At 42.1% G+C, this 12,985-nt stretch overlaps 2 protein-coding genes across 3 annotated transcripts in view; one reads left to right on the top strand and one right to left on the bottom strand.

Moving 5' to 3' along the window:
* The window catches only part of Tdrd9 (tudor domain containing 9), a 94,375-nt gene that overhangs the window by 3,303 nt on the left and 78,087 nt on the right, over nt 1–12,985 (top strand). For both annotated transcript variants that reach the window (XM_069997456.1, XM_069997455.1), the window contains exon 2: nt 11,348–11,454. In XM_069997456.1, coding sequence (XP_069853557.1) covers nt 11,348–11,454 — 107 coding nt within the window. The remainder of the gene's footprint in view (nt 1–11,347; nt 11,455–12,985) is intronic.
* On the bottom strand, nt 78–1,646 carry Rd3l (RD3 like). The gene is made up of 3 exons (XM_069997458.1): nt 1,590–1,646; nt 914–1,227; nt 78–372 (listed from the first exon to the last, which is right to left on the bottom strand). The coding sequence occupies exons 2-3, from the start codon at nt 1,210–1,212 to the stop codon at nt 78–80; spliced, it is 594 nt and encodes a 197-aa protein (XP_069853559.1). The 5' UTR covers nt 1,213–1,227; nt 1,590–1,646.

Below are 12,985 nucleotides of genomic sequence, written 5' to 3'. Positions count from 1 at the left end.
ACCTATCACTTTTCTTATTGATAATATGAATAGTTACGATTCTAAGATGGCTATAAAAACCCCACTAAATGAGTACCTTAATTTGATGGGTGATAATACGGCAGGTTCCATATTCTGTATGAGTATGCTGGGAACCTGTTCTTTGTGTTTCTGTCTACATAACTTGAAATAGTGGGTATTTCATCCTTGTCTGGACTCTGGGAGCTTTCGCCCGCAAGCCCTGTGGGAGGATGGCGAGCACCCCAGGGGTCCTGTGGGCCCTGGTGTTGGTGATCTCTGTCGGGACTGCTCAGAAAGTCTTTCAGAACTTGCTTGAAGATGTAGACAATTTCCCATGGCAGTACATCATTTTCTGCCAAAACTTCCCGAAATCTAGAGAGGATGGAGAATAAATGTTCTTTTCTTCATTTCCTAAATACAACTTATATAATGTCATTGTGTACTAATTACTCACCTTAAGAATAATCTGCACATAAATTTATGCTTAAAACTATGCTTCTGGTAAAGAAAATCTGATTGTGATTTAAAAAATGTCCTACAGTGAGATAGCTAGGGATAGGTCTATTCCACCTGTATCTAGGGATTTGATGGGTATAACTTTATATAATGTCACAATTTCTAGCCCGAATATGTGAGGGACTTAGACTGGGCAGCATCACATATCATCAGAAGAGAACATGGTGTTTTTGTTTTTGTTTTTTCTGGCTAGTCCTGGGGCTTGAAGTCAGGGCCTGGGCACTATCCCTGAGCCTCTCTGTGCTCAAGGCTAGTGCTCTACCACTTGAACCACAGTGCTACTTCTGGCTTTTTCTGTTTATGTGGTACTGAGGAATCAAACCTAGGGCTTCATGCATGCTAGGTAAGCACTCAACCACCGACCCACCTTCCCAGCCTGAGAACATGGTAGTTTTACCTGCTGAGAATGGTTCCGGTTTGGCAAGGTTGAACTTGGGAGCAAAGGGTTTCAAGTTGTCTTTGTTCAGTAGCTGGGATAGTTACATGGGGATTCTGGTAGCTTCTCAGCCAGTTGTAATCCACACCAGTTTTTTTCACTTTCTGTTCATTTTCTATCTCTTGTATTAATCTCTCTCGCTCCTTGAGATGCCACTTTAATTCCCGAAGCAGAGTTTTTGTCACTATGTCTGAGCCAGCGTAATGTGTGGACTTGTACGACTCATTTCTTGGCCATTTCATCCAGCGGAAAAGTGGCATTTTTAGCCTGTGGTTCTGATGAGCAAATATTTATTCTTATAATAGTAATTTTACAATACTTTTTAAATGAAATTACCAGAAAAGTGTATGCCTTTTCCACTAGTTGGATATACAGGTCAAAGTAAGATTAGACTAAGGATTAAAGTCTTTCAGTTTCTAACTAGGTCAATGTAAAAAAACCAAGCTTGGAAAATACATATATAGCTAAGCAGAAACTAAATAGACAAAGTCAGAGATGACTACAGACTGAATAGTTTCTGAAAATAACACTTGAAATAAAAGTTGTTAGGATGTTTTAGATACTATCATATTGAAGAGTGCTATATAAAAGCGTGTCTCAAAAAGGTACACTTGTCCAGAAAAGGCTTAAGGCTTACCTGCCACGTGGATGGGGCTGATGTTGGGATGTTGCCAAAGTTTACCTGAATTGGTGATGAGGCTGTGTTCCAGTCAGGCTTATGTGGTTCTCCTCGATATGTCCTCTGCAGAAGCAGTGAGCCTCCCGGTTTACCCACTGAAACTGTTCAAAATAAACAACTTTCTATGTTAGGAATGAGGTTGTGATGTCTTCATTTGGAGAGAATGCTCATTAATTCACCTTGGAAATAAGCTAGAAGAAATGACAAAAATAACTTACTAGTTAATCTTCACAGTTTGTATAATGGTCTCCCTTTTAATTCTATTGGGAAAAGATGTTGCCAGCTGTGGACACTGGTCCCAAATGCAAGCTGACAGGTCTTTGGTGATGAGCTGAGAAGCAGTCCGTTCACCGAGGCACCACAGATGCGCTCCTGGCTCCAGTGAAGACGGTCGCATGATGTGATGCTTTGCTGTGCATAGCTGCAGGTCACAGTTTAGTGCTGTATTTTTATGCCTGTAGAGCTCTAAAAATAACCATGTTGCTTTTATTCTTCAGCTTAACTTTCAGGCCATTTAGAAGCCAGGTCATTGTCCCCTCTAATGAAAGCAGGACAAGATATCAGACTTAATTATTTGCAAAATAATTGTAATTGAGTAAAAATTAACAAAGCATGCTGACATCAAATATTCATGAAATATTTAGCAAATTCTATGTGCCATCTTTGCTTTTTCTTGAAAAATAGTAAATTTGTGTATTTAAGCAAGTTGAGATGCTAAGGGACATTTTAAACATTTCAGTAGGTAATTATTTTCACATTTGGCAGCATTTGGATTCAAACTCAGGGTCTTAGGCTTGCTAGGCAGAAGTTCTATCACTTGAGCCATGCCTCCTGCCCTGATAATTTAGAAGTGTATTTAATCTCTTTGGCTACGTATAATAAGGCACTAATGGATTATTAACAGGAAAAACAGAGGTAAGAATATGTAAAGTGCAAAACAAAAATCTTACAGATCATCACAGAAAATGTCTTGGTATTTTGTCTTGGAGCTGCACATGAAACACTTGTACTCAATATTTAGTGTGTGTGGTGTCTTCATTGTGCTAATTTTCTATTTGTTTGTTTTGCTAAAGAGTGGAGTACAAAAGGTCCTTTACTCTCTCTCTCTCTCTCTCTCTCTCTCTCTCTCTCTCTCTCTCTCTCTCTCTCTCTCTCTCTCTTTTTGCCAGTCCTGGGCTTGAACTCTGAGCCTGGGTACTGTCCCTCAGCTCTTCAGCTCAAGGCCAGCACTTTACTACTTGAGCCACAACGCCACTTCTGGCTTTCTCTGCTTATGTGGTGCTGAGGAATCAAACCCAGAACCTCATACATGCACGGCAAGCACTCTACCATTGAGCCAACTTCCCAGCCCTCCTTTACTCTCCAACTCTGTCTAAAGTGACTATATACAGTGGCTTTACTTCTTATAATGTTTGCTTCTTTTTGTTGTTTCTCCTTTCCAATGAGCCGTGAAGAATATACATTGTTCACATCTGACCAGTGTGTCATAGGTGGTCAAGAAGGATGTGTGTGGTCTTCTACAGCTCCTATTACTCATGGACCAGAAAAAACCAGACGTCAGGATTCATTATCCTGACAGATGGGTCTGTGAAAGGAAGTTTATCGTGACAGAAATAACCTAACAAAATCACATAGAATCTTACCACCTTCTTTTTACTGCTTAGGAATGTCTTCCCTTGAAATGGTAATAAAATATCAGCATATGTTGGAAATGGAACATTAATTTTATTTCTGTCCCAGACCTTTTGCTGTGTTGCATTATCATTTCTTCTTATCTGTCTTTTTCTCTTGCTCTACTCCAGTGCCAAGCCCACTGTCCTGTATGTGTTAAGCTTACTTACTGCGCCTCAGGTTTGATTAGACTGATTTGCTTTTTTCTTTTTCCTTTTTCGGTCTTGGGGCCTGAACTCTGGGCCTGGGCGCTGTCCCTGAGCTCTTCAGCTAAGGCTAGCACTCTATCACGTGAGCCACAGTGCCACTTGCGGCTTTTTCTGCTTATGTGGTGCTGAGGAATCGAACTCAGGGCCTTGTGCATGCAAGGCAAGTATTCTACCCCAGAGCCACCTTCGCAGCCCCTACACTGATTTTCTCAAATTCTTATTCTTCCTCTTTTCCATGGAGCCACATTGTTCTCTTTTTCAGAGATCAGTTATGACAACCCAATTTTTCTTCATCAACATTCTCTCCTTTTTTTTTTTTTTTTTTTTTTGTCGGTCGTGGGGGGGTCTGAACTCTGGGTGCTGTCCCTCAGCTCTTGCATACAAGGGAAGTACTCTATCACTGAGCCACCTTCCCAGCCCCCTCTCCTTGTTTTTATTCTTCCTTTGAACTCTTATTTTAGTTTACTCTTCTTTTCGGTGGGGGGGGGTTCCTTTTTTTTTTTTGGCAGTTCTGGGGCTTGAACGCTGGGCCTGGGCACTGTCCCTAAGCTTCTTTTGCTCAAGGCTTGTGCTCTACTGCTTGAGCCACAGCACCACTTCTGGCTTTTTACTGTGTATGTGGTACTGAGGAATTGAACCTAGGGCTTCATGCATGCTAGGCAAGCACTCTACCATCAAGCCACATTTCTAGCCCTCTAGTTTACTCTTCTCCTTGTTTTTTTTTTTTTTTTGCTGGTTGTGGGACTTGAACTCAGGGCCTGAGTGCTGGGCCTGAGCTGCTTTGCTTAAGGCTTGCCAGCTCTCTGCTACTTTGAATCACAGCTCCACTTTTAGTTTTCTGGTTGCTAATTGGAGATGAGACTCTCACAGACTTTCCTGCCCAGATTGGCTTTGAACTGTGATCCCGAGATCATGGTTAGGATTACAGTAGGCATGAGCCACTTATGCCTAGCTTTCTCCCTGTTTTCTGGTTAGATTTTCACTCTCCTCTACTGTAATTGTTCAACAGATATTTATTGTTGTCTGTTGTGGCTTAGAGGGTTGTAGGCCACAACCCTAGAGCCTTCCAAGGGAAGAGACGTGTGAGGTCACTGTAGATCCCCCTTGTTATTTAACTACTGAAAGTTTTTCCTTCAGATGCGAGGGTCAAGAAAAATCTTTCTCTGTTTGTGTGTGTGTGTGTGTGTGTGTGTGTGTGTGTGTGTGTGTGTGTGTGTGTGTGTGTGTGTGTGTGTGTGTCCGTGTCCCCATGTGTGTCCACGTGTCCTTTAGCAGACGTTATTTAAAGGTCAGTGTGCTGAGCATGTAACTTCGGAAGGCCATTCCCTTCTCCACTTGACTTATTGGACACCTGTGTAGCCACTGAGACTCACTGCTTGTGCCTGATCTTCACAGAACTTGACCAACCACCTTGCCTGTGAATTTATCTGTATGGACCTTCCTTTGAACATATTTTTTTTTTCTTTCTTTCTTTTTTTTCCAGGGCTGAGGACCGAACGCAGGGCCTTGCGTGCACCGGGCAGGCGCCTTTCCACTGGGCTAAACCCCCAGCCCCTTGAACATATTTTATTTTTTTTTTGTCGGTCGTGGGGCTTGAACTCTGGGCCTGGGCGCTGTCCCTCAGTTCTTCAGCTCAAGGCGAGCGCTCTACCACTTGAGCTACAGCGCCACTTCCTGTTTTCTGGTGGTTTATTGGAGATAGGAGTCTCGCGGTCTTTCCTGCCCGGGCTGGCTTTGAACCGCGATCCTCAGATCTCAGCCTCCTGAGTAGCTAGGATTACAGGCGTGAGCCACCAGCGCCCGGCCCCTTGAACATATTTTTATGAACCAATTTGTCTAGTACTTGGTGTGTGCTATTTTTTGAAATTTTATTTTTTATGCTCCTGAAATTATTAGATTGAAGAAGTAACTTAATTGTCATTCTCTCAAGTGTTCCTCTACTGCTGTGTAGATGGGGAACATGTAAAGTTGTAGATCAGGAGAAGGAACATTATTTCTTTTCTGTTTATCATGGTAAAACCAGATTAATATTGGGTTTCACTTACTAAAATAAATGAATTGTTTTAAATGAATCACAACTTATATATATATATATATATATATATATATTTTTTTTTTTTTTTTTTTTTTTTTTTTGGGTCCGGTTGTGGGGCCTGAACTCTGGGCCTGGGCGCTGTCCCTCAGTTCTTCAGCTCAAGGCTAGTGCTCTACCACCTGAGCCACAGCGCCACTTCTGGCTTTTTTTTCTGCTTATGTGGTGCTGAGGAATTGAACCCAGGGCCTCAGGCATGCAAGGCAAGCTCTGTACCACTGAGCCACCTTCCCAGCCCTCATAGGATATTTTGTGTAGTAGACAAGTTTTGTTTTTGTGGGGCTTGAACTCTGGGCCTGGGCGCTGTCTGTGAGCTCTTCAGCTCAAGGCGAGTGCTCTACCACTTGAGCCACAGTGCCACTTCTGGTTTCCTAGTGGCTAATTGGAGATAAGAGTCTCACAGACTTTCCTGCCAAGGCTGGTTTGAACAGTGATCCTCAGATCTCAGCCTCCTGAGTAGCTAGGATCACAGACATGAGCCATGGGCACCCAGCTTAGAAGACAAGTTTTATATTGTTAATACTGTTAAATATTTTAGGTTTGGTTTTTGTCATGATTTTTTTTAGAATGTATCTTATTAGCTAAATGGAAAAATTTAAGACACAAGTGAAAGGGGATCACATTTGTAATATAAATGTGCATATGTAAAACTTAGTTTTACAGGCATTGATGGCTCACACCTGTAGTCCTAGCTACTCAGTTCTGAGGATTGCGGTTTAAAGCCAGTCCAGTCAAGAAAGTCCATGAGACTCTTACCTGGAATAAACCACCAGAAAAGTGAAGTGGTGCTGTGGCTCAGGTGGTAGAGTACTCACCTTGAGCTGAAGAGCTCAGGGACAGTGCCCAGGCCCAGAGTTCAAGCCCCACAGCTGACAAAAATCAACAACAACACACCAAACTTCAAGGTATATAAGAAAGTAGATAAAAGACTAAGTCTGGAAATACAAAATTAGGAAGCTTGGAAGGCAAACTAATGTTCCAGGAACAACCTTCCAGGCATTAAAGTCAAGGCTCTCTAATACAGTTTTTAAGGGCATTGGATTGCAATGAAAGAGTCTTTTTCATTGTGAGAAGAATCTTTGGTTTCAGGTCTCTTGCTATAGAAATTAAATTTCTGGGTTGTTGGTTCAATTTTTGAAATTCAAAGATCACATTTCTTTGGGGGTGGTTTTAGTACTTGACAAACTACATGTAAAGATAAACTGTCAACCATATAAGAGTGCCACATATGAAAATAAATGACATTTGTGAAAAGTCCACTATTGACATATTTAATGTGGAAGGACAAAAATCCTTTCTCCTAAGATCAGGAACAAAGCAAGGATGCCCAGTCTCACCACTTCAATGTAGCATTGGAACTTATACCTAGAGCACTTGGGAAAAAAAAAATTGGGAATGTTTTCAAAATCAAGGTGGACTCATTGTGTCAAACACAAAATAGATTCAAGGAAGACCACTTGTGCATGCTGGTGGTATTACAAAGCCTCACTGAAGGCTAAGTAGAACTTTTACAAAAGACTTTTCCCACTTCAGCTTGCTCCGTGAGTTCAAAGACAGCTGAACAGATTTATAAGAACACTTGCTTTGCCTGAAACTGTTTTATACTGTCTTGAACTAAATCAACTCCGGTGAAAAGCCCAGTAACCCATGTTTTCTTTTTCTTCATTTTACTTTAAAAATTCTTGTTTTAGCTGGTCACCAGTGGCTCATGCTTCAAAAATCCTGGTTATTTGGAGGCTGAATTCAGTTTGAGGCCGGCCATATAGAAACATTGATGAAACCCCCTTCTCAACCAATAGCTTTGTGTGTTAGCACATGCTTGTCATCTGAGCTATGCCGGAAGCTGAGGCTGGGAGCATCGTGGTTCCTGGCTACATCTGGCAGGAAAGTTATCGATACCCATTTCAGTGGAAGGCCCTGGGCATGGTAACGCATGCCTGTCATGTTAGCTACAATGGGAAGTGTAGAATAGGTAAATCATGGTCCTGGCAGTGGCCAGGATAAAAAGTGAGAGTTTATCTCAAAAATAACCCATGTAGCAGGGTGCCAGTGTATCATGCCTATAAAACTAGGCTGGGAAGGCTGAGATTTGAGGGTCGAAGTTTGGATCCAGCCTAAGCAGATAAGTCCTTGATACTCTTACCTCAAAATAACTACCTCATACTCAGGAGGCTGAGATCTGAGGATCGCATTTCAAAGCCAGCCCAGGCAGGAAAGTCCGTGAGACTCTTATTTCCAATAAAGCACTAGAAAACCGGAAGTGGCGCTGTGGCTCAAGCGGTAGAGCGCTCACCTTGAACTGAAGAGCCCAAGGACAGTGCCCAAGCCCAGAGTTCAAGCCCCATGATGGACAAAAAACCCCCAAAAAACAAACCAGCTAAAAGCCAGAAGTGGAAGTGTGGTTCAATTGGTAGAATGACAGCCATGAATGGAAAAGCAGAGCAAGTCTGAGGCCCTGAGTCAGGCTTCAGTACCGGTAAAGAAAAGAAGCCAGGCGCTTGGTGGCTCACACCTGTAATCCTAGCTACTCAGGAGGCTGAGATGTGAGGATTGCGGTTCAAAGCCAGCCCGGGCAGGAAAGTCCGTTAGACTCTTATTTCCAATAACACCCCCCCCCCCCCCCCCCCCCCCGCTAGAAAACCGGAAGTGGCCTTGTGGCTTAAGCGGTAGAGCACTTGCCTTGAGCTGAAGAGCGCAAGTACAGCGCCCAAGCCCAGAGTTCAAGCCCCACAACTGACCAAAAGAAAAAAGAAAAGAAAAGGCAGCAAGACCACCTGCTAGCAAACATGAAGCCCTGGATTCAAACCCCAACACTCCCAACAGACATAAAAATCCCTTGTTTGTGACTGGGGACTGAGCCCAGTGGTAGAGTGCTTGCCTGGCATCGATGTGGTCCTGAGTGTGATTCCCTGTACTGAAAAAGAGAGCATGCATAAAACACAATCTCATCTTCCTCTTGCCTCCTGAATAGGCCAGTAGTTTAATGTGGCATGCATGTCTCATGTTTGTAACTGTCATGCTTATTGTCAGTTAAACTCATCATTTGAGAATCTCTATCATTAGATTGACAAAGCATCTAACTTGGATAATAAGAGGTAAAATTACCTATTTATAGATGATATTATGTTATATCTAAAAGACATCAAAGAAGCTCCAACCCTATTGAACCAATAAATGAGTTAATAAAATAGCAGGATATAGTCAACACATAAAATTCAGTTATATTTCTGAACAACCTGAGAAGGAATATCTATACAAGCACCGAAGAGAAAACTAAGTAGTTTTCCCTTTTTAGCCAAAGAAAGGAAAAACCTTCTAATGAAAAGTACAAAACATTGTTTAAAGAATTAATACAAATAACTAGAGACACATTCTGTTTTTATGTTAGAAGGTTTTATATTAAGGTGTTGGTACAAATTCAATGCAATCTCTGTTGAAAATACAATAACTATTTTTTTGAAATAGAAAAACTTTATAAAATTCATGTGTGTGATTTCAAGGAAGGGACACAGGTAGCCAGAACAATCTTGAAAAAGAACTCACACTTCCTGATTAAAAATTTAGTACAAGCCGGGTGGTGGTGGCTCACGCCTATAATCCTAGCTACTCAGGAGGCTGAGATCTGAGGATGTGGCTCAGAGGCAGTCCAGGCAGAAAAGACCGTGAGACTCTTACCTCCAGCAAACCACTAGAAACTTGGAAGTAGCACTATGGCTCAAGTGGTAGAGCACTGGCCTTGAGCTGAAGAGCTGAGGGACAGTGCCCAAGCCCAGAGTTCAAGCCCCATGACCGACAAAACAAAAAAACAACAAAAAAACTTAGTACAAAGCTACATCACTTAAAGCATTGTACTACTATATAAAGGAATACAGACAGTAGAATAGAGAGCCCAGCAGTAAACCCCTGAGTATAAATAGTCAGAAGGATGTCAAGTACATTTATTGGGAAGAAGAAATTTTTTTCAACAAATGGTGCTAGATAAACTTGAGTATCCACAGGCAAGAGAAGGAAGTCTCTAGCCAATGCTGGTGGCTCATGCCTGTAATCCTAGCTACTCAGGAGGCTGAGATCTGAGGATCATGGTTCAAAGCCAGCCCAGGCAGGAAAGTTTGTGACTCTTACCTCCAGTTAATCACTAGAAAACCAGAAGTGTGGCTCAAGTGGTGGAGCGCTATCTCAGGCCAGAGTTCAAGCCCCACGGCCAATTAAAAAAAGAAGTTTCTTAGTTCAGATGACAATCTCTTCAGAAGCACAAGATATAGCTGGAAATGGTATCAGACATCTAGACATCCCTTATCCCACTTAAATGAACACAAAATTTACTGTTACATTGTCTCAAATTTTAGGAATCATTTTTGTAAAGCCTCTTTTCTGTCAACAGTGTACATAAATTAGCCACAGATAACAATATACATGATCTATACATAATTAAAATTATCTACTTAAGGTAAAATTTTGGGAGTTGTGTATATCTTGAATAGAGCTATGACATTATTAAAAATGGTATGTGTTAAGGAGGGGTGTACCATAGTTTTTTTTTTCCTTTGTCATTTTTTTTTGTGTGAAAATACTGTACAAAGGGGTTACAATTACATGGGCAAGATAATGAGTACATTTCTTGCAAGGCATGCACTCTACCGCTGAGCTACCTTCCCAGCCCCTTGAGTACATTTCTTATCAAGCACTGTAGCCTCCTCCTTTGTTTCCCCTTCCCATCCCTTCCCATCCTCCCCTCCCCCCAACACCCCCACCCAATCTTCCCCACCCAATAGTTTTAAGTTGGACATTTTTTTCAGTTTTCAGTTATCTTACTATTTTTATTGTTATTTTCACAGAATTGTACAAAGGTTCTATTATTACTAATGTTATGAAAAGATGTCCTTTCTCCTGGAATTCTTTTTATTTGTGTGTGTGCCAGTAGTGGAGATTGAGCTCAGGGTCTGGTTGTGTTCCTTAGCTTTATTTTGTTTTGTTTTAGGCAGTTGTGGGGCTTGAACATGGGTTCTGGGAGTTTTTCTTAAACTCTTCTTGTTCAGGGCTTGTGCTTTGAGCCTCAGCACCACTTCCAGTGTCCCTGAACTTCTTTTGCTAAAAGCTAGCACTCTACCACTTGAGCCACAGCTCTACTTCCGACTTTTTGGTGCTTAATTGAAGATAAGAGTCTTATGGACTTTCCTGCTCAGATTGGCTTTGAACTTCGATCCTCAGATCTTATCCTACTGAGCAGCTAAGATTAGAAGCATGAGCTTAGTTCCTGTAATTCTTTATATCCTTGTGCTGTTTTATTTTTTCTCCATATCACTAGTCAGCGTCTTACTGGGGTTTTGTTCTAGGGAACAAACAAAACCCCAGTTTCACGGGACAAGGACTTTTGCTTCTGTGTGGCTGCGCATGTGACTTTGTTTACATGTGAGCATTTCCAGTAAGGAAGATTGAGGCAAAGTGATACGTTAGTATTTGGGAGGTGCTGCAGATTGCCCATTAAGATGATGGTCACACCGCTGCCCTCCCACATAAATGTGCAGAGAGTTTTCACTGTCTGCAAACTTAGTGGATGAAAAGTGTATTCCTGTTGTTTTAATATGCCTTTATCTGGTCACTTGGAATTGGGCATATTTTCATTTGCTTACTGATGGTTTGCATTTTATCCGTACCAATATAATAATGTTTGGAATTTCTCAGGCACACAGAGAAGTGTGATAGCTTCTTGGAAATAGTATGCCCAATTTTGCTATTCCTTTTAGGTCACTCAGCCAGAAGAGCTCAGAAACAGAGTACATTAACAAGTACAGACAACTTGAAGCACAAGAACTCGATATGTATGGCAGTGATCCACCAACCAGTGGACCAGGTAACAAGTTATTTTTAAATACCATAAAATGTATGAGTAGCCGGGCATCAGTGGCTCACGCCTATAATCCTAGCTACTCAGGAGGCTGAGATCTGAGGATTGCAGCTCAAAGCCAGCCTGGGCAGGAAAGTCCGTCAAACTCTTTTGTCTTCGATAAACCACCAGAAAACCAGAAGTGGTGCTGTAGCTCAAGTGGTAGAGTGCTAGCCTTGAGGGACAGAGCTCAGGCCCAGAGTTCAAGCCCCATGACTGACAAAAAAAAAAAAAAGTATGAGTAATTTATGTGTTAAAACATTATATTCTAAAATGTTTAATATAGTAAAAGTAAGAAATCCATATTACTTTGTAATTCAGGGTATCTTTTGGGATGTATGACAGTTTTTTTGTCTATCTTCAATATAGTTTGGAAAGCTAATTATGGTTAATTTAGACACTTTAGACTGATGCTTTGGCTCAGGTGGTAGAGCATCTGTTTAGCAAGTAAAGCTCAAGGCCCTGAGTTCAATCCCTAGTACTGTCAACAAAAGAACAAAACAACAAAGTTGTTAAAAGGCTTAAATAAAAAATTAAAGCAGAAATGTGTAAAATAAAAAGTAACAAGTCATTCTTAAGTTCCCCTTCCCAGGGTAAAACATTGTTTTGGGAAGTGTGGTGATTTAGTTATCTTCCTAGTGTTTGGCTCTGTACCAGTTATAGCTTTGTGATACTTTTGTACAGCACTGAAAGATAGTTCTAGGGGGTGCAAAATAAGCCTGTCAGGTGAGGGAGAGTTGGGCTTAGAGTGGGAGGGTGGGTGGTAGGACATAGCAAGGCAGAGCGGGGTTAGGGTAGAGGGAAAGCTGTGCAGACTCCTTTTGATGAGAGAAAGCCTGCCATCCAGCTCTGAAGAGGGCCATTCTTGAAGGGCAGTAAGGGGTGGGTGTAGGAGTCTGGATAATAGCTCCTCCTGAGAGGTCCCTGTTCAACTCCCCACAACCTTTAAATGTGCTACTTTCATGGTAAAAGGGTCTTAAGGATTTTGAGGTGGCAAGATCTTCCAAATGGACAGAGTGTAATCTCATGGTTTTTGAGGGGAGCAGGAGAATCAGTCAGTAGGATCTGTGACAGAGGAAGGAACTCTATGTTGGAACGACACAAGGAAGGGGCTGTGAGCCAAGGAATGTAGACCACTTCAACAAGCAGAGAAGGCAAGGGGCTGATTCTTTACCACTGGCCCGCAGACGGAGCAGTGTTGCCACCTTGATTGCAGTGATTTTGCCCTCTTGGTGTTTCAGAACTGTTCACAGGAGGTGATGTAGTGTGTGTGTGTGTGTGTGTGTGTGTGCGCGCGCGCGTGTGTGTGTGCGTGTGTGCGTGTGTGTACCGTCCTGCTCACACAGTTGCTCTGGGGGAGGTCAGGTGAGTGAGGTAGGCATACACAATGTCAAGGGCTGTGGCAGGGCTAAGAATTTTTCATCTTAATCCTCACAGAATAGGGAAGCTCTCACGGCTATGGTTTTTCTTGGGAGAAGTGGTGTCACATGCTAGGTTT

This window comes from Dipodomys merriami, unplaced genomic scaffold (assembly GCF_024711535.1).
Source record: "Dipodomys merriami isolate MVZ:Mamm:240054 unplaced genomic scaffold, mDipMer1.0.p SCAF_50, whole genome shotgun sequence".
Taxonomy (NCBI): Eukaryota; Metazoa; Chordata; class Mammalia; order Rodentia; family Heteromyidae; genus Dipodomys; species Dipodomys merriami.
Note: the sequence above shows the minus strand (reverse complement) of the source record. Positions and strands in the feature narration are given on the sequence as shown.